Genomic DNA, 27,595 nt, shown 5'->3' with positions numbered 1-27,595 from the left:
GCGCAAAAAAAGAAAGATCTCCTTTACTTTTCTTTTTTTTTTTTTTTTTTTTTTTTTTTTTTTTTTTTTCTCTTACCTATATGGTTATCTCATGCAGCGGGAACGAAATATAGTATATTCATCATCATCATCTACTATCTATCAACTTTTCCTTTTTTTCACCTTCGGCTTTTTGTAAGAAGTACAATCGACATGTGGCCTACGTGCTCACTACCTATCCAATCCAACATACATAGTACGTTCTTCAATTAGTAAGTTCATGGTACCTAGTTACTACTACGTACTTACCCATTCACCGAGAGGGAAAAAGCAAGCTCACTCACCTAGTACTAATACTAATAACTAATTGATATAAATGAAAACAAAAACGTAGTCACCAACCAACTAACCCTTTCCCACCAACCAACAATCACCTCAAGTCCAGATAATGCATTCAGTTACTGTAACCCAAGTAGTAGTAGTAAGTAATCCACCCTATCCATTAATCCAGTAACTACTAACTAAAATAGAAGTAAACTAACCAACCACTTTATATCTATTGTGACCACCCATCTATCCATCACTGCATTACCCTAATGACCCATCCATACAACATACATACAACTCCATTCTAGTCGACAGGCAAAGAAGACGTACATTTCACCAGTTAAATAAATAGGTACTAGATAGAAGACCAAAGTATGATTTGAAATAAACTATGTAACTAAATACTATACATACATAGTATGTACATACTGTATCAATATTGCGCCACCTGCTAACCTGCTAGTAATTTTGCATACAGCGCAAAAGATGAAAAGACGCTATCTATATGCATTATACATCACAACTCTAGCCTTCTTCTACCGTTACGTTCTGATTCAATGGAGCTACTAGTTACTGTCCATTGTCACTTCCTATGACGTTATTGCGGTGGTGGTGGTGGTGGTGGAAAGGAAGAAGGAACTAAAGTAAGCTAGCTAGCTAACTAACTACTGGGCAAGACGGGAAGTACGGAGGCTTTATCTGACTTGACATCATCGTGCAGATCTGAGGCATCCACGGAGTTTAGTCCAAATGGTGCGGGAGGGGGGAAGGAGGAGATTGATTAAATTGGCCTGTTACTAAATAATAATATACGAATCGTTCGATGAATAAATAGGGATCAGGGCATGTGTTCAATTGGTGTAGTTGCTGCCCAATGGCCCAATACGTACTTTTGGCATGCCGTTTACATCATAGAGAGAAGGTACATCTTTGTAATTCCAGTCATAAGTACAGGTGGTAGATGATCTGTAAATAATGAAAATACATCAAGACGAAATTTAGGTAGATAGATGTAGGGAGCTGATGCTTCTAGATTGCGGGAAATCAGTATGACGCCCTCATTTGGGGCCACAGGAGAAACCAAATGAGCTATCGACGTGAAGGGTAATTTGAAATCTCCCCAATGACATTATTAATACCAAAGCCTGTGAGGGAGCAGGCGAGTGAGGATGAGCGAGTAGTTAGTCTATGCAGTGAGTCTGATAGACTGACAGGGACTAAGAGAGCTAGCGTCCGCGGCCTTGAGGATCAGCGAGGGCCTCATCAAGAATCCAAAAACACCGATGCGCTTCGCCCCTCCGATCTGCTGCTATTCATCGACTTTCAGCAGCCCCAGCAATTAGGCCAGGCGCACGCGCTCACTGGTACCAAGTTGTAGGTAGTCGGGCTCGGCTGCCGCATCGGAGACAAATCATCTCACATCAGCCCCTGTTTTCGCCTTCCCATTGGCCATTCTTGGCAGGCCGTGTCTGTAGCGGATATCGTTTCCTGGGCCTGTAGAATCGCTTGCGTTTTGTTCTTCCATGGGCCTTTGCTTTTTCCTTACTGCCAGTCTTCTCCCTTTTCGGGCTATGCTCTTTTGTGATCCCGGTCTTGCTGTCCACGGGCCCTAGCCACTTCAAGAGACCCGAAATAGAAAGATTAATCTATGTTAGTGGTACAGCAGGGTATGGAGGACTTGGCCCATCGGTTGACTTGCTATAGAAGTAATGGCCCGACCACGACTGCACTACAGCTAAATGCAGGAGCGATGTTTATGTCTCCTATTCGGACTCGTCACGGATCGCTGTTGTCTGTGCTCAACCATGGTAGATAGAGTGATGCACGATCGGGTCATATCTTCTGTCACCACTGGATCGACAGCCGTGATGCTAGCATATCAAATTATACTTATTGATAATTTAACAATGACGATCGACAGTCCCGATGATTCTGCATGCTGTCTCGATATTTGGATGCTCTGCTGGTATGATCAAACCAGAAAAGCCAAACCATAAAACAAACTGCAAGGATGACCGGTCTACTGGATCCTGAAGGGAGACAGCAAGAAGCGGTTGTCTAACCTCGGCGATAGACCAGTACATGGCTCGCCTTGTGATATAGTGTGACGATCGGAATTGATGACAGATTTTGGGAGCCTTCGTATTGAGCCCAAGCACCGTGAGGGCAGTTATGCGTTTCACCCCATCGCAGAATATGCCATGCCACCCTTCTCCATGTTCATCCACTTGGCTCATAGCCAGTATGCTTTGTTGAACCGAGTAGCATGTATTGAGATATTGAGCGAGAAGTATAGCTGCTGGTCCAATAGAGAACACTTCCGGTCATGCCTTGCATTTGGGAGTGACTCAGATGTAAGGCCGACCGTGGCAACAGTTGAACTCACGGTTGTATCCATACGAGTTGTGGATACCGACCAATTTCCAGAGGTGCATAAATGGGCTCCTTCCCTGGATCGCATTCAACGAACTATCATAGTCGGGGCCGAAGAATTCGCCGAGCAAGGTTTGCTGCACTCTCTGAAGGATGTGTAGTAATGAGGTCACTAGAGTCACAAGTCAGACAATGTTTATACCATCAACAGCCAACAACCGCAGATGTCACCGTAAAATACCGCAATCTTCTTTCATCTTAAGGGTGTCTCGCAACCTACATTATACCGATTTCCCAATATATTCAAGCCATGGATGCTCTATATAGTCGGCACTCTGTGAAATAATTGAACGGGAAGGAAAGAAATAAAAAACAAAGGGAAATAAAGTGGAATATTACAGAGGGGACACCAAGTGGAGAAGGAGGCAATCGACTCAACCTGCCAAAGAACAGAATATAGCAGAGTATAAGGAGGTTGACAGATATCCAAAATCTTTCTTTGTTTTCGTCCAAGGACGTTGATGTTCTTCATTTTCCTCCTTCTCACTGCCCGATTGAGCGAGAATGCTGGTCAGAATTGGAGGGCTGGTGGCTGCGATCCTCGGCAGGAACAAATCGGGACATTGATTGATCGAGAGTTCTCGAAAGCTTCAAAAGCTTTTCCTGAAACATCTCGAGGGTCATCCAGCCATCTGGCCCCTGGACCCCGTCAGTCATTGGTTTCGTTATGTCGTTGGTCATAGTTCCGGATGAGACTGATAAAGATCGCGCGCTGCCAATTCCTGGATTACGAACTGGTTCGGGTGGATCGTCATCTGTGTTATCTAGTCAGTGAAATCTTCCACCGTCTCAACTACATGTTGCTTAAAACCAACAAAATACCTGGCCAGGGCACGTAGTAGAATAGCAAGGGAAATCAAGAGAAGGGCAGGGGATCTCACGGAAATGTGACGGTGTTTCTGTTGAAGGTGATAATGTCATTGCTCGTTCCTCTGGCGGTGGGGTAAAATAGCTCATATCGGAGGGAGTTTCTGACGACATGAGTAATTGCAGCACTAGGGGCGGATTGGGAGCATCTTACCTGGTTCGGGGCTTGTTGCCTGGATCGGCTGGACGGGCTGGACGGGCTGGATGATCTGATGGCCCTGAGGACTGTGCGGAGGGTCCTCGCGGGAATTATTGGCCTCCATGTTCGATCCATATCTACGGACAAAGCGTGAGATGCGTTTGGAGTCGACTTCCTGCCCAGCAACACGAAAACCTGTTTGCTTGCCTCGGGCCGCTCGTTTCTGTTGCTTTCGGATCATGACATGGACTTCTTTGGCCTTGATATTCTTGCGGACATGCCATGCAGCCAGGCGATCTTTGTATTGTTTTTCTCTAGAAAGTTTGAATGTCAGGGGAGCCTATAACCAAGCTGATTCGTCCAGGAGTGGGGAAGGGAAGGGAAATAAAAGAAAAAAGCAACATCAATAACAATGACGCACTGTCCTCTTCTTCCGCTTTTGGTGGTGAAAGGAAGAAACAGCATATTGCTGCAGAGAGACAAGCAATGCAAGCCAATAAGTGAGAAGAATGACAAATACGAGGGCGAGTGGGAGAGGCAAGAAACAGGGCAGGAATGGCAAATAAGAGAAATGGAGGCTGTACGATGCAACAAAGTTATAGTCACGCTCCATGATCCTCTTCACATCACGGAGCTTGAGCTGATTGTCTCGGTAGAGACTCTCGATAGCCGTGCGATACTCATTCCAATCTTCTGATTTGCGGGGTCGGAAAACGGTTGATGAAGAGGAGGTTGGAATGGTAGTGATGGAGGAGGTGGTGGAGGTGGTCGTGGTGGACGGCGGCGGAATAGAGCCCTCCATCATGAATTAGTCACTGAATATTCCTCGTCAACCATACTCTGAATCGGAGCGGGACGTGCGAAACAGCTAGCGAAACAGCTAGGCGGAAGCTCGATATCACAGCAGAGATCGGGAAGAGTAGTTGAAAAGAGAGTTAAGGAAAAAGGGTGAGTGGGAAGACGGGAGTAGAAAGTGGAGAGGCTAGATAGATGACTTGAGGAAACTAAGAAGGTCGAAGATAAAACGGCGAAGTAGGAGGGCGAAGTGGTTATGCAGACAGAAAGCCGTACGGAGAAGAGACGTCGTCAGGAGAGGGGGAGTCGTGTCAGGGTAGCCAGAAAGAGTAGTAAGTAGTAAGTAATTAACTAGACTAGCGAGCAGCGGCGGAGGCTGATGAAGCCAAAGGCAGCAGCAAGAAGTAGCAGCAGCACCAGCAGCAGCAGGCGCGAAACAGGGTCGCGGTCTTACTAGCAGTTAGCTGGTGGGAGTAGATCGTGTTCTGCGGAGGGCGGGAATTGGTGGTGATATAGTTCGGGGGATTTCAGCGAGACCGAAAGAGTATGTAAGTAAGTAAAGTAAATTAGAAAAAAAAGTAGTTGTTAGTTAGTTAGTCTTGTCAGTTCTGTCAAGTCAAGTGCTGTCGAGTTGTCACAGTGTTCGACAACCGCCAGCCAAGGCGATAAAATCAATAGCGATAATCTTAGTCTGGAAAAATCAGTAGAAAAGAAAATAAGGAGTAGTAAGTGACGGCGACAGTAATAATAATAAATGATAATACTACCACAACTAAATAATAATAGCAACCATAACTATTACTCTCTGGTTGCTGATGGGAAAAATAATTAGACTAATTGATGAGGAGCCAGCAGCGGGTTGGTTAGTACTACGGGGTATGCATGTCAGTAAGAGTAATGTACGTTGGCTGACCGGCCATCTGGATCCTTTCCTCCCAACCAAACGATGCCAACAAACAGGAGAAGACAGCAGCTTTGGAATGAAACATTCGGGAAGTAAAGTAAGTCATCAATCTCCTGTCCAATTGGGAAATAGACGCATTTTTTCAAATTTAACTCTGTTGGTTACAAGTTATGGGCGTATTGTGAGAGGAGGGGGGAGGGGAGGAAAGTCAAGAGTATCTTAAGAGAAAATACAGAAAACAGAAGGGTATAAAAAAAAACACAAAACGGAAAGAGGGAAATAAATTACATCAAAACAAGTGCTAATTCGGGCCATGAGAAAGTAAACATTGTCAATACCGCAGACCGGAGGCGTCTGGGCAGCAAGTAAGTACTTCCTCTCCACTACTAGGCGAGGATCCCACAGGGCAACCGGGTGGTTCGCCGCTGGGGTAAACCTAGTACGGGCGCTAAATAAAAGTACCGCTGCTGACTGGCAGGGCCAATAGCATCCGCCTACCCTTTGCGGCGACCTGCTGCTGAAAAGCCCGCGGATGTCGCTATCCTGGTTCCCGCGAGCCAATCATGGATTATATGAAGTGGTCCGTGTACTTTTGTCACGTTCTGTCTGACCGGTTCTGTATGAATGTATGAAGTTCCGACAGTTCGCGGTTTGTCGTAATTGTAATAAACCATCAGAATGTGGAATCACAATTATCATCAGCAGCAGCATCATCATCATCAGGTGGGCAGGCACTAATTTAGGCGTTACGAGGTACCTTGCCTGGGTCAACCTGGTCAACCGCCTCGGAAGCTAAGACCTATTTCCTGAATAGTGCAGGTGTATCGTTAAAACGGAGGGGGGGAAGGATTACATCCTTTTTTTCTTCTTGAATTTCGTTTTTATTCCTATTAATTTCTTTTCTTCCCACCCTAAATGTTTTGCAGATGTGATATAGAGGAAGTTTGGGTTACAACGGTATGCCAGCATGAAATGTGGCAGTCGCAAGTCAGGCACTTCTAAATATCTATCTACTACTACTACCTCTTACTATCTATCCCTTTTAAAAGTGAGGCACTGCTTGGTATACCCGGGTAAATAGCCTGGTCGCCTCCTTCGGGAAAAGGTACCCAGTTGCTCTAGACTCCTGGTACTTACTAACACCTTGGAGAATATTTCCACAATGACGCCATGGATGATTTTTTGCTTCATCCGCAACAAACGCCAAAACTGAAGCTAGTATTCTCACCTCTGCCGGGGATAAAACTGGAAAAAAATAAAAGGTGTAGACGGAAGGTTGAGAACCTGGTTCAATGCGCAAGAGAATAAAAAAAAAAAAAGAAAAAGAAAAGAAAACGGAGACACTTTGAACTGAAGCGCCGAGTTCTTTAGTCTGCGACCCATCCGACGGCCATACTACTTGGGAGTTAAGTGGTCCCTTCATATAAAATCTGCGCCATTTCTGCAGGTGCAACAGCTCGAAGGATCCGTCTAGCTCCAACGTATATATCCAAACCCCAGTCATACTTCCGTTGCGTCTCCTAATTCCTACTAGTAGACTCCTGACACCAAGGAGCTCGTTCCTCTCAAGCTTGACAGGGGGGGAGGGAGTCGGGGAAGGATGTCTTCCTGTTCGCTCAATCATCGCCCCAAGATCTGCTAAAGGTACAGTGAGCATAGAATCCAGTGATCTAGAAAGGGAAAGAGCGATCATGATCATGCCAAATCATCAAGAATGGGCCAATACTCGCCTTAATTAATCTGCCAGCACTGTATGATCAGGTTGCGGATGAAAAGGCTGCGGCTGCATTCTTTTCCTTCTTTTGCTGACATTTCTTTTTTTTTTTTTCTTTTGGCTTGAGTTGGATTCGTGGATCTTCGGGACGGGACTTCCATACACGCGTCCGTGTGTTGATGAGTGGGCTCATGACCCGATGTGGCAAAGTTGGATCATAGCAAGGATCATAGGATGAGGCCTGAGCTCTCCCAAGCGAAACTTTCATTTCCATGACTGTGGCTTGGACGCTACCTTGATCAGGGGGGGAGGAATTGCCTCGTTTCCGAGAGAGAAAAAGGGATCACTCCAATTCCTTCCCTGTTCACATATTGGAAGCAATTCATGCAGCCATTTCATTATTTCTCCGCCGTGAGGGTCGTCCAAACTCCCATTATCAGGTTTCTTCCTGAGCACAATCTTGGGACGATATTCAACGACAGCTGGAACTTTCGGCCCGTCAAGTTGACGGTTCGGATCGGAGGTCCGCCCGTTTTCCCACCCAAAGTTCTGCCGGGGATGCAAAAATACAACAAGAGCATAGGTACGGTATTTACGACCGGAGCCATTGTATGGACTATCTTCCTTCTTCTTAGTACCTGTCCAAGCTTGCCGAGTCGGCCTGAGCACGACCACTGTGGAATATTATTAAGAAATTTAGTAGCTGGCATTGTTCCAGTCCTTACAGTTTAAAAACATTATGGCTGCCTCCACGGGGGACTTGACATGAACAGGCGCCGATGCAGTGTGACAAGTGAGTGGGTTGGATCAATGAACTTGTTCTTGTTACTCTAACCGTTTTTTCTTTCTGGCTGTCAGGGTTGGGATCGGTTCGATTCAAGTATTGTATGTGCCTCACTAAACCGGCCACTAATCAACTTGGTTTCGCCCTCGTCGACCAGTGCATGGGATTCGCCACTAGCACTCTCGGGGAACAATACACTTTCTGTCTTGATCGGTGTCTCACCATCACTTGCTGCGAGCAAATCCTCGGCCCATGGGGATCTTCATGATTGATGACATCAGAACAGCCACAGAGGACACGAACCGTGGGGAGCACAGACTGCCTAGGGCTCTATACTTAAGTGATATAACTACATGAAGCCATGGCTAGTGGCTTTGTATACCTTACCTTTCTGTACTGGTACAACACCGTGGAAACAGCACCATCTTGCCATTATATTTCCGATCCACCAACCTTGGTGCAGGATAACGATTCAGGCTATTGGAGCCCCGGCGCTGCGCATTACCTTGGAAAATGAACCAGGACATTCAGCAAGGTGCGCCAGTTAGCCAAGGGCTGACAGAGGTCAGCTTAGGTACTTTCGCACTTACCGGGCAAACCTTCTACAACCTTGCACATAGTGCATGTGTCATCTGGCTCTGATGAGGCCTATTCTGTTTCTCTACTGTGACCCATCGAACAGAGCGAGCTGAGTCCTGCTGAGCACAGCTGAGGACGACAGAAACTCACTTTCGTGCTCTGGCGTATGCCAGCCAATGTCATTTGAGGATCGCCCATCCTCGTGGGAGGGATCCAGCCAGCCACATTGCACGGTATAGGATATGGCCCGATGAATGGTGGGAGAGATTGTGCTGTATTAATTTGTTGCCCCTGATGGCTCTCGTTCTTGGGGTTGGAGTTTCAATCACCAGCATTCGATCTCAGGTTTCACATGCTGTGTCCGCCAGCAGATCCAAAAGGCCATCCTCGCTTGGGTCAGCACTATCCGTACGTTGCTCAACATGGTGAGGCTAACCTAGTGGGCTCTGCGGAAGAGCCGAACTTTCTAATCCTTCCGTCCAGTATTGTAGGCATCTATGCTTCAACGCCTCGGCGTCCTGCTGGCTGTCGGGCACTCTCTTTGCAGCTGACATAGGATTTACTCAAAATGCTTCCATGCATCGGCACTAGAAGGCTAAGTCCAGTCGATCATCGCCATGCGCCGTCGTCCTGAGAATCAAGTTATCGACCACGACATATCACAACTGATGCCTGATTTTGTTTTTCCTTCGAGGACTAACTCCTTTAAGTTCTAACATATCGAAGCAGCCTGCTCACCAAACCCCCCTTCCTTGTCCCAAAATGCCCGTATCTGTGTTACTTGTGTAAAGATACGCGATACAGTATGATACTCCATCCTAGTAATTCCTGCCTATCAGTGTCGGGAAAATCCATACTAACCCGTTCAAATCCATACCAAAGCAGATTCCACCCAAGCCACCCTTTGATAAAGATAAGAAAGGGAAAAAAAAGGAAATAAATAGAGCGCAGATAGACAAGAAAAATAAAAGAAGCAATACCATTTCCCTCGCTGTCTCTTGTTTTCTCCCTCCGCTCGGGAACTCACCCGGCCAAAAGTACCTACCTACATGCAGTGATGAAATAACCCATACCTATCTAGGTAGGTAAGCTGATAGCCGGATAGTAAGTAGTAGTAGCAGCCGTAGTAGTGATAGTAGTACGTAGTCCAAATGCCCTCCTCCACCCCCTCCTCTCTCTCACTCTCTCACTCGCAATCGAATATATCCTCCGCCCTAAGATTTAGTTCCGCTAGCATCACGTAAGGGCTGAAACACAAAAGCACTGCATGCACGACAACCTGGACCATTACAATATTACTAGGTAGGTACCAAGTGCAATCGTCCATGTACTATATATGTATGTAAGCATTGAGATACATACATACATACCGCAATACATACATACCGCAATACATAACATACATACATCCATACAACCGGAAATGGAACAAGGCAACCACCGGCGGCATGCATACTTGCATCCAATCAATCTATACATAGATAGATAGATAGAATCCTAAGTACAGTAAGTACTACTTAGATAAGTATTTACCTACCTACCTACCTAACGGAAGGGAGCAGGCTTCTTTTAATTGCTAACTTACTTCTATCTCGGGTAGGTAAATAAAAGAGTAGTTCTTGGACGGGTGTGGTTCTTTTCTTTACTAACTGCCAATTTAGGTTGTTTATGGGTGAATCCCCCCACCCCCCACATATTTTCTCCGTGTCTTGTTTTGGAAAAGAGAATAGATTGATTATGGATGGATGGATGGAATGGATGGGTATATAGGGAGGTGATAAGTACTGGGGGTGGTTTGGCAAAAGTACATATGAAGTTCAGAGGGAAAAAGGGACCTAGCTTTGGGGGGGGATGTTCATATTACAGATTATTATACATGGTGAGCTATAAACTAAACTACGGGGGGAAGATATAATGATTCTGGTAATTGGTTGTGGATTTTATGGCTGGTACTACTTACTTACTACTCCGTATGTAGTACTTAAGTTGGGGGTAAGTTGATAGTAAATGGGAGATGTAAGGTGGTTGTTTTTTCCAGTCTCACTACTAGGTATGTATGTATGTATGTATCTAGTACCAAATCGACTACGGATTTGTAAAAACAAGAAACGGAAGGAGAGGGAAGAGAAAAAAGCAGGTGGACGAGAGAAAGAGGAGACGCTAATGTCGCGCCGTGAATAGTGCATCCGTTTCCCGTGCGTGTCGCGCCCGCCAGTCCGTCACTTAGACAATGCGCTAAAGGACATCAATTAGAGGAAGGAAGAGAAAAAAAGTGAGGAGGGGAAGAGCGGATGGAGTGGATGGATGGAGACGATGGGCGCTACCACAATCGCCGCCTCCTCTTTTCCTCTCCTCTTCCCTCGTGTGGATTGGCATAGGATGTAGGAGTTATCTAGCGTGGTTTTTTAGGGGTGTGGCCCCCCGGGGGCGGGCCGAAACATTCCCAGCAGTAGGTTATGTTTTCTTTTGTGACGGTTGTAGGATCATCCCTGGGCTATCTGTATGACATTGGAGGGTGAGGGGAGGGGGGAGGGGAGAAGAAGGAGCGAAGAGAAAGAGGAGCGCAGAGGGCGAGATTGAGAAAGTGGGTAAAGACCCAGCGCCATGGATCCGCACAATGTCCGAATGATGGTGGCTGCATCTCTAGGCTGATTTTCCCTTTGTTTCCTTTGTTTTCGCTCCCGCGACGCGGCGTCAACTTTCGTCCATTTGGCCTTTTCGTTCGGACTTGCAGGGAACCTGGGGGTTTGGCGCGCCCGACACGCTGGACCTGCGAAATTGAGATGAAGGCGCTGCAGTCCAATCACGATGCGAGCGCTGCAAATGGCCAGTCTGTGGGTGTCTGTGATCGAAAGAAGCAATGGAGGGTGAAACAGGCAGGAAGGCAGGCAGACGAGTCCAGGCAAGGCAGTCATGTCCGATGGGAAGGGAAGCCATGGCTGGCTCCCATGTGGCCCACTGTCTATCTTGCCTCTCCAAGGATAATCGTACGCAGGAGTCATTCATGAAGCCAATCCTGCATCTCGCTTACAGGATAGAGTGTCTGTCGTGTCAGATTTCGGAGAGCCCACACACACACACCCTCTCTTCTCTCACACACTGCTCCCGACAACTAGAGGACGATCTCCCGTCTCTACCACATTTCACTCAAAGGCATCCGTCAAGGCAGGCTGAACCTTCAGCCAATACCAGCAGGAAACTCAAAGTGACACTTTCCCTGCTTGTCTATCCTTGTCAGGGCCGGTCCACTGGATCCTAGCCGGCTTGTCGAGGAGATCATCGTCCTCTCCCGACACCGCCAGCGTTTTGACGCAAAAACTGGCCACGGGAGAAGACAAAAGAGGCAATACGTAAATAGCAACTACTGCGCGGTATAGTTGATCATATGCTGCTAATTCTCACTGGGACAAGGTTGCTGCTGATGGTCATGCTACAACCGCGTGATGCAAGGAAGAGAAAGCATGGTGGACTGAATACATGCTGAAGTGCCATACTGCCAGCTCACACGGCTGATGACCAGATCTTTGCTTCCATCCATTCAAGTTTCAACTGGTCCATCCGGTGAAAGCTATGATGAGCGAGGTACGTTACCCAACATCGGGTTGTGGGCTGCAGGGTCGATAGGAATCAGTCCCATTGATGACCCCAGTGGAAGTAAAGCAGGGCAGGGGGTTGCAGTCTTGTTTAATCCCGCACTGTCGGTCTATACCGGATGACCGCTTCATTTGGTCGTAGGGTTAGACGTAGGCATGCCGGCTTGTTCGCCAGCTGCAACTGCTGCTGCTGCGACGGCAGCAGAATTACTGGAACCCGCGCTAGCAACGTTACTCGCATGCGCCAGCAGGAACTTACAACAGGTCAGGGTGTATTTGCATGCACGAGTCCAAGTTTCGTCGTTCTGGTTGAAGCCAAGCTTGATACTGGCGTCGCCAATTTTGTCGCGCTTGATCTCGTATGGAAGCTTCAATCCGGGCACTGTAGTGTTAGCCTGACCCCGGCGATTTGAGGGCACAGGCGCCGGCGTCTTCTCCACAAATTCACCTAGTTGACGTAAACATTCCAGAAACGCCACCATGCCTGCATCAAACCGGCGGTGAAGCCAAGGTAGATTTAGGGGCAGCTCGCCCGATGAGAACAGGTCGAGGACGGTGATCTTGGGCGGTGCGGATGACATCGCATTTGCTCCACTCAGCGCCGACTGAGCCGGGGACGGTCGAGACTGTTCGATCTTCTCTATTCTCGACATAGATCCCATTGGCTTGATCTGGTACCCTTGAAACTGGAAGCCTAACTTGTCGGCGATGGTTGCTAGGAGGAGCGCTGTCTGACCCCAAGCAGCATTGATCTCGGGCCAGTCCACCGATGGGTTAGCCAATCGACCAAGCCGCAACCCGTTGATCGTTCCAAAGTAGCCATCGTGACCGATGCAGAAAGCGTCATTGTACACATTGGTCCTTTGTAGTCTTTCAAGCTGGCGAGAGTCATGGTCGTATTTCATGTTTAGCGCATCGCGTTCGTTCTGAAAATCGGAGAGGGTCAAGGCAAATGAATTGCGATCACGCCAGAACTTTTCCTCTTCAAGATCCAATTGACGGGCTTCCTCCTCCAGGCCGGCGATTTCTTCATCCAAAACTGACTTTTCTGCTTCCAACGCAAGGAGTTCTTCAAAGGCGAGCTTCTCCGCATCCAAGGTCTCCTGTAGCGACTTCTGGGCCGCCTCGAGCTCTTCAGCTGTCGGGACAGAGGAGTTTAGGTTTCGCAAGAATGAGATGTATGCATCCCGCTCCTTTGTGGCATCTGCTAGTCGTTGCTGTAAACCGTCCACGAGCATCTCTGTACATTCGGTGCAAATGGGATGGTCAATGTCGGATCGCGCGGAGATTATATCAAACAGCCGACTTGTTCGTTCGACTTGATCTGCGAATGATGCGTCGTCCGATCCGCGATCGTTGGACTGTGTGCTGGCCGGCAGCTTACTGTTCGCGGGATTATCACTGCTAGGACCGGGCATTCCATGTGGCGGCCCAACTTGAGACTCCGTGAGCATCACAAAGGACATGTTACCACTGTCCCCTCGGCCCAGCCTTGGAGGGTTGGTCTGGCTACTGCCTGCCTGGCGGGGAGCTGGAACAGATCTCCGATATACCGGTGATGTAGCATGTTTAGAGGCCCGGTCGTAAAGCTCTCGTCGCTCTTGGGAGTAGGAAGGTCGGGATGATGAATGAGTGCCATGGTCCGGCAGAGATCTACCTGTTGAGCCTGGAGAGTTCGAGATGAGAAATGGTTAATTTCTGGCATGATTCCGTGCAATTAAACAGAGAGAGAAGGGAGGAGAGGCCAAAGCTGAAATTAACGTACCGATCAGCAGGTCGAAGGCGGCGGGGTTGAGGGACTCGAGAGAGCCATCCAACTTCAAGGGAGTCCGGCACTTCTGGCAATACATGGCGAAATGATGGAATCAGCCACCCTGGCATTATTATGGTCGTGAAGGGGAAATGGTGATTTTGTCTGACGGGAGCCAGGGAGAAATCGAGACGGACGAGAGGGAGCTTTGGGGATGGTCGGCAGGGGATCGCATTTCACGAGACGTCATGCGGCAATCCGTGCGCGGCGCGTGTTTTGGCGTCGTTCTTTCCCCGACCGGCAGTTTCAATGGTTTCTATTCACTCAATGCAGCTCCAGACAATCGGAATGCAAAGTCGGTTGGTCTAAGACTCTGACTGGAAGGTATGCATGGTCCGTGTTACTCTCTTTGAGCTGAGCCTGTTCCGAAGCTTTTGAAATGTGTTTATGTTGTTCACTAAACATTGAAATGTCTCTCTCTCCCTCTCTCTGTGCACTCGGGAGTTACTATGTCACTCCCAGTTCCTTTCTCAGTCTGCTCTACCTTGTCTCGTTTCGTCTTTACCTTCATGAATCGGCAGTTCCGCTGCTTTGTCTATTTATACTACCTGTTACTAACTACAAGTGTAAAGAGCTTTCAACAGGCGATGTCCCAGCCTTGATCCAAAGACCTTTCGCTCGGTGTTTCCCGCAGAAGCAGCGCTGGAAACCTTCTTCGTCGCTACTCTCCCCGTCCAGCGCACCCAGAATAATTCAGCTACGATTTAACGAGACAATGGAAAGGCCCGCGAAAAGACCACGCTTCTCCATGGGGCCGGAACCCGAGGAAGAGGTGGACGACATGGACATTCACGAAGCACGTGCGCAGAATGATCTCCGTCTGAAATCGATCTTCGAAGGCATTTTTGAAAAATACGGCAAGGACTTTACGGACGTTGGCGACGAAATTGATTTACAAACCGGAAATATAATCGTGAACAATGGCCACATCCAGGCCATGGAGGGTGAAGATGATACCGGGGAACAGAATGGTTGGCTGTTTGAGACGGATTTATCTGCACCTCCAAATCCCGATGCGGAAAATGTTAGGTTGGGCAGTTCTGCTCATTCTCCTGATGCAGAGGAAATCGGAGGTGATGCTGCAGGAGATGACGGCGGCACGCAATCGCAGCATCCACCGACGTCGATGCCATGGCAAACAGGGCTGGTCCCGGACCAGCCATGGGACGCCATCATGGGCGAAGCAGCCAATGACGACCCGGACACTAACGACGAGAGGTCTAGTGCGGACTCGCTGCTGGATACTGCATTGTGCGTCCAGAATAACCCGGATGGCTCTCGGGGCCGAAAGGTGACGGCAGATGCCACAGGGAAACCGACCATCAAAAAAGCAAATTCTGCGGCTGAAGCATCCGCCCAATCCAAGGAAGTCAAGTTCAGTGAGGCGGTGGAGGCAATATGGCGCGTTCCTGAAATTAGCGGGGACTTTTCTACGCCTACATGGAACAAGTCACGTCCTGCATCTTCTTTCAATACAGTGCGGTCTCAGTCTCCACCGGGATCAGGGTCTATCTGGGCACTTCCTTGGTCCTCTCGACGGGGCTCTGGACAGAAACGCGCAACGAAGCCTCAGAAGTCACCGCAGGGAAGGAAGCATCATTCTAGCCCCGTCGTGTGCGACTGGTCCTTTGCAGAGACGCCGGACGGAGACGAATCCGACGATCCGTTGCAGGAAGACTATGAACCCTCGCCGACGCCCAAACGGGGCGTGGAGATCCGAGGAAAGCGCTCGGAATCACACACCCCAAGCCGTGCGAAAGACCGATGCGAGTCTTGCCAGCAATACTTTGGTCGATCCGATTACATTTCCCATTTGAAGGGCCTTCTATCGCAGGCCTCCGATGGCCAACATGATCAGGCAGCCATGCGGAAGCATCTGGCCGCCATAACCAACTCTCATGATTCAGAGAAGCGGGCAGCAGCGACCAGCACTTCCGCCCAAAAGAGTGGGGCTTCCTCTGAAAATATAACGAAAGTATCGGCGGAGAACACTCCAGACGGTCCTGATACGATGACGCCTACGAAGAAACGTGTTCGGACGTACATTAGTCCAGATGAAGCAAGGTTGATTATTGAGATGAGGCAAGTACAGGGGAGAAAGTGGAACGAGATCGTCGAGCGACTTCCACACAAAAACCTGCCCCAACTCCTTAACTGGAATAAAACGCACTGGAGTGAACGCCGAGCGAACCCGCCTCCATTGTCCAGACCGTGGACTAAACAGGAGCGGGAAGAGTTAATCAAAATCAAAGACCAACACAACCTCTCGTGGGCCACCGTCCGTGCAAGACTATCTGGACGCCCAGTTGCGGAGATCGAATTCGAACTATTGCAGCTCTGGAGTGGCGAGGCCGTTTAATGCCCACGAAGAAAGATGATTGGGCGCCCGTGTCAGACTGACAAGGACGGGATGAAGCCGATTCGCGGCAACTGAGTCAGAGTTCGATTCGATTCAGACGTGCAACCAGTCAGCGGGGACGATCGCCTCAAGCACGACTTCTTGCCAGATTCATGCCACGACCCACTAGGGCAAGTCTAGATGACAGGAGGGCAGTAGACAATCGCGCGGTTCTATCTAGCGCGAATGGGAGCCACCGCCACGGTTCGTCCGGGTAAGGCCGAGGGGATCCCAGCTTGTCGGTTTCAGCGGCAACGAGCATGGTTCTGGCCGCCGCCATGTCCGACACTAGCATCAGCTTCATGCAGAGCGGGAATAGCATGTTTGGGCTTTGTCGCCCCTGTCCAGGGGTCTTCCCGGAGGCCCATAGATGATTATTTCTGCCTTGTCTTTCTTTGCCCGTGACGAACCCCATGCTTGTCCGCAATGAATCGTAGCTTCTATTGATCCTCTTCCTTTGCGTTCAAAACATCTTCCAGCTTTGTATCCACGGCGCCACCAACATCTCCGGCTTTGGCCCAGAACCTAGAAAGATGTCTCGAACCCGAATCAGACAGCACTGTCACAATCCTGTGACCGGGTCCCAGCTTCATTGCCGTCTTCACGGCCGCGAAGCCTGTGTGATGGGAGATTTAGCATGAGTAACACGGCAAAGGAATTCCTTGGGAGCACTCACAGTTCACGGCACTGCTACTGCCGATGAATATGCCGTCCTTTTCTACAAGCCACCTAGCCATAGCCAAAGCTTGAGCGTCCGTCACTCTGACTGCGTCATTAACCAGCTCCTTCCCAGCCTCAAAGTTCGCCGTCACACGGTTGATCCCAATTCCTTCAACAATAGTATCGACTTGTCTGCGTCGTCTAGTGCCCTCCCTCTCCTTGTAATCGAACATGACGCCAAAGCGAACTCGATTGTACAGTCCACTTCCCTGAGGATCGGCCAGCACTACATGCAAGTTCGGTATCTTTGGCTTCAGGAAGAGCGCCACGCCAGAGATAGTACCCCCAGTCCCAGCGCCCGCGACGAAAGCATCCAGTTTTCCCTCGCATTGCGCATAGATTTCAGGCCCCGTGCCATTGAAGTGTGCCCGCCAATTGGACTCGTTCTCGAACTGGTCAGCGAAGAAACCCCTTCCGTCCGTGTTCGATGCGGTTTGCGCTTGCGCAAGAGCTCGCGCCCGGTTGACGAAGTTATCCTTTTCCACAATGGGTGCGGGTGGTACGCGGTCGACGATGGCGCCTAGTTTAAGGAGGAGATTGGACTTTTCGATCGCTTGGTCGGATGGCATACAGCTAGAGCATATCGTTAGTATGAGAGCTTGTAGCGGGGTTGTAGCAAAGTGGGTAGGGCTATGGGAAACGAACATGTGCGCGAGATAGCCTTTCGCACGGGCTAAGGTAGCCAAGGAGATTCCCGTGGAGCCGGAAGTACCCTCGTAGATTGTGTCGCCTGAATGAGGTCTTAAAATTCCGTGTTCTTCGGCCTGCGGGTGGTGTAAGAGACAATCCAGAGGGGTAGGGTGGGTTGCGTTACTATTTGAATCATGCTCAGCGCGACGCGATCCTTAGAGCTTTGTCCAGCTCCATTGAGGAACTGCAACATTGTTAAATATACCCCAACTATTGTTGATGAAGGTGTAATAAAATAGTGGACGATGTAAGAGTGGAATGACGTACTTCGGCCTTGCCCAAAATCTCGCACCCTGTCGCATCGGACAATGATTTGATTCGAAACAAAGGTGTATTTCCAATGCAGCCCTCAATGCCTTCGACAATGGCGGGAGGGCCTGGTCTCGCGCTCAAGGCATCTTCGGAGGTTGTTGCGGCTTTCTTCGCTTGCGAGCTTGCTTGGTAGTAGTCTTTGACGCGGCGCTCTATTTCCGGGTAGACAAGATCCTTGAATCCCAGCGTGAGAAGAACACCAGCGACAAAGGCAGTGCCGATATACAGATGCGAACGGTCATCCATGCTTAGAGGGGATCAAGTATGAGTATCTGCAGTGCAGAGAAGAGAAGATATCAATTCCTATCAATTCATCTACGTCAGAAGCTGGTCGGAGAAGAGACCGGAGAAAAAGCTCGGGCCAACCAGAGCAACTCCGGCCAATGGATTTCGTGATTCGTCGCCTGACCTCCTCACTCTCTCGCTCTCTCTTCGTCTTTCACGATCCCTCCTCGGCCTGCGCTTTGCTGCTGCTCGCCGCCAATTCCTCCTCATGGACTCGCCAGTCCTGAATCAGCTGTTTCGGCAGCTGTTTCAACATCCTGCCTGTCGCCAATCATGGAGATCCTCATCTGCCCTGTCGGGGCGCCGACCGGGTTGCGTGCGCCTGTCATCCACCCCATCCCGTCAACAGTCTCGCAACCTCAGTTTCCAAAGTTTTAAGAGACGCCTCTTTGGACATTCGAAACTAGATCCTGGGACACTATGGGCCCCGCGAGATCAGGTCATGGAAAATGTCGACAATTTCGAAGAGCAATTGCAGGCGTATCCGTTGGTGACGGCCAAAGAACTCCGCCATCATCGTGAGCGGCCGCGACAAGTGAAGATGCTGACGAGAGAATTTATCGATGGTTGGCAGGCCTGTCCACTATGTGATTGATGGTCGCTGATGCTAATGATGTTGTCTCGTTCTTTTCTAGACAGTTTATACAATCACAATTACGGCTACTTCTCGAAACACGCCACCATTTTCCGCCCCGGAGAGCCATTTTATTTCAACGAGATCGAGGACGGTCCGGCATTTTATCGCATGCTTGGGCAACGTTACGACGAATTCGAGGATCAGTTGGATGAGACCAATCCAGATGTCGCTCGTCAACTGTGGCACACGCCAACGGAGCTTTTCCGACCTTATTACGGAGAGACGATTGCACGGTACTTGGTGTCGAACTACAAGTTGACGCTGTACCCCTACCACGACCTGATCATATACGAAATGGGTGCCGGTAATGGAACCATGATGATGAACATATTGGATTACATTCGCGACACAGATTACGAGGTTTATCAGCGGACCAAGTACAAGATCATCGAGATTTCGCCGTCGCTCGCTTCGCTTCAGATGCAGAACTTAACCGACTCGCTGGATGCGGCCGGTCATTCAGACCGTGTGGAGATCATCAACCGCTCGATTTTCGACTGGGATACATATGTACATTCGCCGTGCTTCTTCCTGGCGCTGGAGGTGTTCGATAACTTTTCCCATGATCAAATCCGCTACGACCTCAAGACGGAGCTGCCTCAGCAGGGTGGAGTGCTGATTGACGCCAACGGCGAGTTTCTCGAGTACTACAATACGCAGCTGGACCCGATTGCTTCTCGCTTTTTGCGAGTGCGCCAGGCTGCGGCGCGACGGAAGTTCCGCACTCCCTTGACCTCCAAGTACATGAAGTTGATGCGCAGTCAGCTGCCCTGGCAGGAGGGCCATCGCTACAGCCTGCCGGAGTATATCCCCACGCGGCTCATGCAGTTCTTCGATATCCTGAACACCTACTTCCCGGGCCACCGGCTGATCGCCAGTGACTTTGACACTCTCCCGGATGCCGTTCCGGGTGTGAATGCGCCCGTGGTGCAGACGCGATACAAAAGACGGACAGTTCCAGTGTCGACACCATTCGTATGTTTCTCTCCCTTCCTTCCATGTGCTAGGTTGGCCGTATATTAACTTTGCATTAGGTCCACCAAGGATACTTCGATATCTTCTTCCCTACTGACTTCAACACCACCGAAGACATCTACCGTGCTGTCACGGGCAAGCTGACGCAGGTGATGAGCCACGAAGACTTTATGCGCCGGTGGGCGTATATTGAAGACACGGAGACGAAGAACGGAGAGAATCCGCTCTTGACCTGGTATAAGAACGCCAGCATGTTGATCACTGTGTAGAGGCGTCTATATGTACCATAGTATCAAATATCCAAGCAAGCATATCTCTGTATCTGCTCGTGTTTTGTCTCTGCCGTAACTCTGGTGCCTCGGCACCTGACGGAGCTTCATGGTTGGCGGGCCCTTCATCCGACCCTCAAACCACCTCTTCCATCCACTCCTTCTCCCTTCTCCTCTTTTCCTTCCCATCATTTCATCCATCCATCCAAAGCACCAAGTTGCTAACCCGTGAGGGGAAGTCGGCACCAAATCCGGTCAGCTTCCCCTCCCATCCCCGCAGCATCATCCGGATAGAAACCTAATCCATCCTCCCCCGAGATAGGCAGGATAAGACGATCAGGAGCCCTTGATTGGCAGCACCACCGATATCATCCGGCCGTGCAACTTATCTCCTCCCTTGGTTCATCACCATGATAGCCAACCGTGTTGGACTGTCGTGTAGGACACCTGATACCCATCCGGCTTTAAGTCCGGCGCTGTGACCTCTTCTTCCACCATACGACTCTGGAGTCTTCAGTGGTTTCAATTCCCCCATAGTCCTTCTTACCCATCTGCCCAAGACATCCTATATCCGCAAAGCTAGTATATAGAACATAACAACCATGACTATCCCAACCTGGAAATCAACCGTCTACAAGAAGCGCGCAGCTCAGCTGGCCGCTATTCCACCTAGTTGGCGTCTTCCGGAGTCCATCACTGCCGATCCGCCACTTAACGCTCTAGAGGCAATCCGCTCCTGTGACATTCTCACGGAGAGAGAGCTGGAATGGACGGAGATAAACGATAGTACTGTGCTGCTTTCCATGCTGGCGAGCCGCGAGATTAGTTCCGTTCAGCTCACGACGGCCTTCTGTAAGCGCGCGGCCATCGCCCAGCAGCTTACCAAGTGCTTGACGGAGATTTTCTTCGACAGGGCGCTGGCGCGGGCTCAGGAGCTTGATGATATCTTGGAGAAGACGGGGAAGGTGACGGGTCCGTTGCATGGGCTGCCGGTTTCGATTAAGGATCGGTTTGATGTCGAGGGGTTTGATACTACTGTTGGTTTGTGTCCATTCCCTGGTATTATTCCTTCTGGGAGACGAGTGGTGACTAACTACTTGCATGTAGGCTGGGTCGGACTAGTTGGTAAACCCGCGCAAAGCCACAGCAGTATCGCCTTGTCGTTGGAGTCAATGGGCGCAGTGTTGTACGTGAAGACGAATGTGCCGCAATCTTTGATGGTATGCAATCATTACCCTTCTACCTTGCTCTTGATGGCAGGCGCTGATTGAGCCAGATGTCAGATTCCTACAATCATGTGTTCGGACAATCCATCAACGCCTTCAACAACCAACTCATCTCCGGAGGAAGCTCCGGCGGCGAAGGCGCCCTCATTGGCACGGGTGGCAGTGTCGTTGGTATTGGAACAGATATCGGGGGCTCAATTCGTATCCCAGCCAATTTGCAGGGTTTATATTCGATCTGTCCTACTACAGGTCGAGTACCATGGAACTGCTCGTTGTATGGCTCCATCGCCTTGTACCTGACTCTATAGACAACGGCTGACCATCCCCAGCATGCACCAACACTACCTCGTTCCTCCAGTCGCAGGGCCCATGGCCCGCAGCCTTTCCAGTATCGAACATTTCATGCAATCCCTCCTCGACTCCAGCCCTTGGAACATCGATCCAGGCTGCATTCCAATCCCATGGAGAAAGGAACTTGCTGCGAAACCCACAGGTAAACTACGACTGGGGATAGTCTACGACGACGGCGTAGTCAAGCCGCAGCCCCCAATCGCCAGAGCCATGCGCGAAGTTGCAGAGAAACTCAAAGAGGCTGGTCATGAAGGTGTGTACACATTTCAGAACCCCCCCCCCCCCCTTTTCTTCATATCCTCAACTTCCACCAACCAAACCAGTCTTCGAATGGGACACCTCCCTCCACGTCACAGGTCAAAACCTGTGGACAAAAGCCATCCTCGCCGACGGAGGCCAACACTGTCGCTACCTATGCGACATTGTCGGGGAGCCATTAATCGAAGGAATGGTCGTAGGGACAGAGAAAGATGAACTGACCATTTCAGAACGCGAAGAGGTTAGTCCCATAACCCCCCAACCCATCTTTCTATCCCATAGCCATCATCCCATATTAACATAAACAAATATAATATAGCTCGAAGAAACCAAATGGGCCTACCAAACCACCTTCCTCCAGCAATGGACATCAACCAACATCGACGCCCTCTTGATGCCCGTCACGCCCTGGGTCGGCTACCGGCCGAAATCCTGGGTCGTCAGTTCCCAGTGGCTCGGCTACACGGCTCTCTGGAACTTGCTCAATTACGCAGCTGTTACTGTTCCGGTGGCTAAAGTGGATGGTGTGCTTGATCAGCCCGATCAGGAGTGGTTGGAGCATGTGCCTAGGAATGACTCGGATCGGTTTAATTGGGAACAGTGTATGCATACCCTCCTTCTCTCCTTCTCCCGTCCCTTTCTGGTTTGTATTCTTGTAGAGACTGTTTGCTGACGCTGTCTAGATGACCCTGGACTCGTCAAAGACATGCCCATCACGGTACAGATCGTTGGAGGCCGGTTTGGTGAAGAAAAGGCTGTTTCGGTGGCTAAGGTGTTGGATGAGGTTTTGCGGTAGTTGTAGATACTACATACTGGGGTATTTGCTATACATTGGGCGTATATACTAATGTATAGTCTCAGACATGTGATGATGTACAGACAATATGAAGTGCATTCTGGTATAGTCCCCGCACATCGCCTACAGCTTCACCTCCCTCTCACCACTACTGGAATCATCTCCCTTCGCCTTCCCCTGCCACGCAAACCCAATCTCCTTGCCAATCCCCGGCTCAACAATAACATTGACGACAGTCACACACTCACTCTCGAACCCTTCCCTAGTCGCCCTCTCCAACTCCTCCTCCGTTCTAACAAAGAACCCCTTTCCACCACACATCGTCGCCAACATCTCATACCTAGTTTCGTAGAGCAGACTCGTCGAGCGCAGGCCCTTCTTCGTCCCTCCAGCATCACCACCACCACCACTCTCAGAAGCCTTCGTATCATTCCCCACCGTCTGACCTTGCAATACCCTCCAATCATCCTCACTCACCGAATCCCCGTGATATATGCCCGAGTTATTAACCACGTAGATAAGTGCCGGGATGCGGTACCGCGCTAGGGTTTCGATTTCCATAGCGCTGAAGCCGAAGGCGCTGTCACCTTCGAAGGCTACTATTTTCTTTTGCTTGGTGGAGGTGGTGGATGGGAGGGCGTTGTATGCTTCATGCGCTGCGACGATGTACCCCATTCCGACGCCCATCGTGGCGTAGGTGCCTGCATCGAGACGTTGGCGGGGATGGTTGAGCGGGAAGATGGAGCGGGAGATGTCCATTGTGTTGGCGCCTTCGGAGACGTAGATGATGTTTCCCTGTTCAAAGGGGGAGAGGGTGTTGAGGGTCGATTTGATGATGTGGTAGGCGCGCTGATAGGTGAGGGGGGTGTTTGGTGGTGTAGGACGGAGGGCGGCGGTTTGGGCTTTGAGTTCGTTGCGGTTGGCGGAGGAGGTAAGGATGGATGTGAAGGTTTCGTTGGGTTTATTAGACGATGATGATTGGGAAGGAGTAGGGGAGTATTTCCAGTTAGAGAGCGATGAGAGGAGTTGGTCTACGACCAGTCCGATGTCTCCTAGGATGCCTAGCTCGGCTGTTCCGGCGTTGCGGCCGATTTCTTCGGCGCATATGTCCACCTGGATGATCTTGGCCGTTGAATTCCATTTGGGTGCTTCGCCGTAGTGGAGGATCCAGTTCAGACGTGCGCCGAGAATCAGGACAACGTCGGCGTGCTTTAGGGCTGCGCTACGCGCGCTGGATGCGTTCAAGGGGTGCGAGTCTGGCACAACGCCCTTTCCCATGGGTGTGGGTAAGAATGGGATCTGGGTCTGATCCACGAGCTGGTTGATTCCGAGCTCTGCGCGCGCGTATGCGGCGCCTTTGCCTATCACCACGAGTGGCGAGCGAGCGGTGCGGAGCAACTGCGCTGCCTTGAGGATCAGGGCTGGGTCTCCGCTCGCCTTTGGCGGCGAGGGGACGAGCAGGGTCTCGGGCTGCGGGAGACGGTATCCAGGGGAGGATTTGCCTTGGATAATGTCGGCGGGGAGGTCGACGAAGGTCGGGCCTGGGCGGCCGTACCAGCATGTGCGATAGGCATTCTTGACGGCGCCGGGGATGAAGTCGAGAGAGGAGGCGCGGACAGCGAGCTTGGTGTGGGGGGTGAGCAAGGAGATGGCGTCCAATTCCTGGAAGGCGCCTTTGGTGATGCCGGTGGTCTCAGCAGATCCGGCGAGGACCAGCAATGGGAAGTTATTTGCGGAAGAGTTCCCGATCTGGTGACAGTCGATAGTCTGGAGTTAGCACGATGGCCAAGAGCTGGCTAGCGGTGGAGAGAATGCTGGAGTAAGCTTACCCCGGCCAGCGCGTGGAGAACTCCCGGCCCTCCGACAACTAGACAGACGCCCGGTCGGCCGGTCATGTATCCGTAGACACTGGCAGCATAGCTGCAGGCCTGTTCGTTGCGAAAGGCCACGAATCGAATGCCCAGGTTGATGGCCTCTTCGGCGATCTCGACCACAGGGATGCCGACAATGCCGAAGATGACGGTTACGCCTAGATCGCGCAGCGATCGGGCGATCAGTTGAGCGCCGGTGACCACGGCCATAGTATACAGTGAAATTTTCTCCTTGCAAGGAGAATTGTGAGAGCAGTGCTGCTTCAGCGAGAAGTCGTGCGGAGTTCGAGTTGAAGGAGGAGCAGGAGAAGAGCCGAGGCAAACAATGGCGGATGACGCAAAGGGGTGAGTGGCCCCAGGCAGCCACATGAATAGTATACAATAAAGGGATGGAAAACTGTAGATAATTGATTACAACCATTTGATTAGAACAGAATATCTACAGATAATTCGCATTCTCATTTACACTGCATATCTCAATGAGCTTCGTTCATTACGGCATCCCTTCGTGGACGCCAGTCCGCAGATAATCATTCATATGGTATCCATATCCAAAACATCACCTTCCATCCAGCTAGACAACATCTCTCAGCAAACCAGGCTGAGCATGACCACTATATGCCCCTTAACTATGCTTAGAACTCAAACTCCCGCCGGAAAACATTGACATCCATGCCCGCCACCACCTGATCAGCCAGATCACGTCGTCCCATCTGGCTAAAGACTCGCCGCAGCGTGTCGTACAGGTTGGTGCTTTGGTTCTGGCTAACATGGATCATGCGATCCAGCTGCTCGTCGTCAATGCCACCCTCGCCACCGACAATCTCACGCGCCCGCTCTCGACCTTCCTGCTCAACCACCCGGTGCATCGACAGTGCTCCCAGCAGGTGTTGAGCAGCTTCTGGGTAGCAGCCGATGTTGATGCACGACACACCCAGGTTGTACCGCGCCCGGACGAAGTTGGGGTTGATGTTCAGCGCTTGCTCGTAGGCTTCGATCGCCTCCTCGGAGCGACCCGAGTTGGCGAGCGTAGCACCCAGACGGTTCCACAACAAGTGGAGCTGCTCCTGTTGGTTCGAGGTACCAGATTCCGTGGATGCCAATGCAGCAGAGAAGCAATCAACCGCCTTGTCGTACTCCTCCGCGCAGTAGAAGAGAACTCCCAGACCGACCTGGACGTCCGGGTCCATTTGCTCGCCCGAAGGCGATAGCTGAGCAGCCTGAATGAAGAGATCGGTGACACGGTCGTGCAGGAGCTGACGATCCGTAAAGCCCAGGTCGGCATCCGATGAAACATCGTTGGGGTTGATAATCTGGGGGTACTTGACGGACAGCCAGCGCTCCAGAGTGCGGTACGATGTCGAGTCATAGCCCTCATTGGTGTAGGAAACAGCCAGTCCCATCAGCGCATCCAGGTTGTTAGCATCAATCTTCAGAGCCTGCTCCAGCGCCCTGATGGCCGGAAGTTCCTTCTCATTCTGCGCCTGGGCCGATCCCAGCATGGTCCAGGCCTGAACATGTTGGGGGTCTTTCTGGACTGCCGCCTCGAAAGCCAAAGCAGCCAAGGAGAGGTTTCCACCCTCACGCATAATCTTCACTCCCTCTTCGAAAGGATTGTTCACACTTCGGAAAACGTTATCTTCTTCGAACATATAGTCGCCTAGTTGAGGATTCCGGAAGCGCGTGTTAAGCGTATCGAATCCGTCCCATTCGCCCATCTCACCCATATGCAGGTTGTCGTCAATGTTAAAGTCGGTCTCGCCCTCGGCCAGTTTCCTGTTTGTTGCGGTCTCAGCTTGGACCCGTTGCCACACGCTTTCAAAGGCACTATCGCCCGAATCTTGGGGGACTGACCTGTCCAGATCATTCAGTTCTGCCTCCACAGCTGCGTTGGCTTCATCGTCCAATTTCTGAGTATCCGCCGTCTCCATCTCCGCAAACTGTGCCTCCCAGTTCTCATCGTCCAACTCCACCATCCGTCCCTTGCCCTTATCCTGTGTAGTCGCCTCCGCTGACTGCGGCTGCTGCTGCATCGCCATAGGGTTAAAAGTCTGCGGCATCATGCCCATTCCACCCATGCCCATATACCCGCCCATACCCATGGGCCGCTGGTAACCTGCCATCATCGGCGACGGGGCAGACGCCACAGGATTAGCCGTCTGCGGCATGCCAGCCCGACTCTGCTGCTGAAACCGGGCAAATTCCGCAGGCGTAAATCCCGACCCATTGTTCATCATGGGACCTTGCGGCCCGGCAAATGCAGCCTCCATGCGGGCATGCTCGCCCGCATCGAACTCGGCAGCCCAGCCGGGCGAGCCCGTCCGGGGAGGTGTGGTCTGAAACTGATCTAGCTCACGTCGCAACTGCTCCATGGCGAATGGTTGCGGGGGAGCACCGGGGATTTGGCCGGGTTGTTGGGCGAATTCGTCCATCATCTGAATAGGATTATCAATCAGGCATTAGTACTGGATGAGGATGTATAGTTTCTGATTTCGTACCTGATCTTGTCCTCCCATCATACCCCGGGACCGCATGCCTTCTTGCATGCCTCCTGGGCCCCGCCCCACGAGGCGATCTCTCTGTAGGGACTTATCATCTTGGACGTGCTTGGTGAACTGAGTCAACGGATTGCCTGCCGTCGAGCACTCGGCGCCACCAAGGAAGGACATGTTGTGTGTGTAGTAACGATCGTAGTGGTCTGGGTCTCAGTTATATCATGAATAATGCAGGGGGAGATGCGGAGAGGTCGAGTATCTGGTAGAGCTGATTATAAAGCAGATGTGAATGCGAGTTGTCCGAGGAAGAACAGCTCGAGCGCCGAACGTGGGGTCTCGGAGAGAGGCGCTACTGCCGATCGGAAAGATACCGAGGCTCCCCGACAGT

General features: G+C 50.8%; 8 protein-coding genes across 8 annotated transcripts; 2 read left to right on the top strand and 6 right to left on the bottom strand.

Annotated features, from left to right (window-relative positions):
- Positions 1–3,031: 3,031 nt before the first annotated feature.
- On the bottom strand, positions 3,032–4,952 carry BO85DRAFT_50799 (Clr5 domain-containing protein). Its single transcript, XM_025664431.1, has 4 exons — positions 4,330–4,952; positions 3,761–4,059; positions 3,621–3,710; positions 3,032–3,494 (listed from the first exon to the last, which is right to left on the bottom strand). Exons 1-4 carry the CDS (start codon positions 4,548–4,550, stop codon positions 3,223–3,225), a joined length of 882 nt encoding a protein of 293 aa, XP_025514387.1. The 5' UTR covers positions 4,551–4,952; the 3' UTR covers positions 3,032–3,222.
- Positions 4,953–6,370: 1,418 nt separating this feature from the next.
- BO85DRAFT_50760 (uncharacterized protein) lies at positions 6,371–7,343 on the bottom strand. The gene has a single exon (XM_025664412.1). The coding sequence runs from the start codon at positions 7,141–7,143 to the stop codon at positions 6,487–6,489; it is 657 nt and encodes a 218-aa protein (XP_025514386.1). The 5' UTR covers positions 7,144–7,343; the 3' UTR covers positions 6,371–6,486.
- A 3,513-nt stretch (positions 7,344–10,856) lies between these two features.
- Positions 10,857–11,883, bottom strand: BO85DRAFT_50746 (uncharacterized protein). The gene has a single exon (XM_025664406.1). The coding sequence runs from the start codon at positions 11,521–11,523 to the stop codon at positions 11,005–11,007; it is 519 nt and encodes a 172-aa protein (XP_025514385.1). The 5' UTR covers positions 11,524–11,883; the 3' UTR covers positions 10,857–11,004.
- A 359-nt stretch (positions 11,884–12,242) lies between these two features.
- On the bottom strand, positions 12,243–13,964 carry BO85DRAFT_439576 (beclin 1; the record flags this gene model as incomplete). Its single annotated transcript, XM_025658720.1, has 2 exons — positions 12,243–13,771; positions 13,880–13,964. 2 exons carry the CDS (start codon positions 13,962–13,964, stop codon positions 12,243–12,245), a joined length of 1,614 nt encoding a protein of 537 aa, XP_025514384.1.
- Positions 13,965–14,207: 243 nt separating this feature from the next.
- Positions 14,208–16,347, top strand: BO85DRAFT_50731 (Myb-like DNA-binding domain protein). Its single transcript, XM_025664397.1, has 2 exons — positions 14,208–14,248; positions 14,497–16,347. Exon 2 carries the CDS (start codon positions 14,640–14,642, stop codon positions 16,281–16,283), a length of 1,644 nt encoding a protein of 547 aa, XP_025514383.1. The 5' UTR covers positions 14,208–14,248; positions 14,497–14,639; the 3' UTR covers positions 16,284–16,347.
- A 415-nt stretch (positions 16,348–16,762) lies between these two features.
- On the bottom strand, positions 16,763–18,290 carry BO85DRAFT_439574 (putative cysteine synthase; the record flags this gene model as incomplete). The annotated part of the gene is made up of 4 exons (XM_025658719.1): positions 16,763–16,938; positions 16,999–17,806; positions 17,857–17,916; positions 18,000–18,290. The coding sequence occupies 4 exons, from the start codon at positions 18,288–18,290 to the stop codon at positions 16,763–16,765; spliced, it is 1,335 nt and encodes a 444-aa protein (XP_025514382.1).
- Positions 18,291–18,870: 580 nt separating this feature from the next.
- BO85DRAFT_460414 (putative acetamidase) lies at positions 18,871–22,841 on the top strand (the record flags this gene model as incomplete). Its single annotated transcript, XM_025661719.1, has 10 exons — positions 18,871–18,895; positions 18,965–19,941; positions 20,001–20,090; positions 20,801–21,251; positions 21,318–21,430; positions 21,487–21,637; positions 21,801–22,040; positions 22,111–22,286; positions 22,365–22,647; positions 22,729–22,841. The coding sequence occupies 10 exons, from the start codon at positions 18,871–18,873 to the stop codon at positions 22,839–22,841; spliced, it is 2,619 nt and encodes an 872-aa protein (XP_025514381.1).
- Positions 22,815–27,523, bottom strand: BO85DRAFT_469690 (indolepyruvate decarboxylase family protein). The gene is made up of 4 exons (XM_025662348.1): positions 27,211–27,523; positions 25,438–27,147; positions 24,671–24,943; positions 22,815–24,590 (listed from the first exon to the last, which is right to left on the bottom strand). The coding sequence occupies exons 1-4, from the start codon at positions 27,379–27,381 to the stop codon at positions 22,965–22,967; spliced, it is 3,780 nt and encodes a 1,259-aa protein (XP_025514380.1). The 5' UTR covers positions 27,382–27,523; the 3' UTR covers positions 22,815–22,964.
- Between the last annotated feature and the right edge of the window lie 72 nt (positions 27,524–27,595).

This window comes from Aspergillus piperis (genome assembly GCF_003184755.1).
Source record: "Aspergillus piperis CBS 112811 unplaced genomic scaffold BO85scaffold_12, whole genome shotgun sequence".
Classification (NCBI taxonomy): Eukaryota; Fungi; Ascomycota; class Eurotiomycetes; order Eurotiales; family Aspergillaceae; genus Aspergillus; species Aspergillus piperis.
This window is presented reverse-complemented; position numbering and strand designations above follow the sequence as displayed.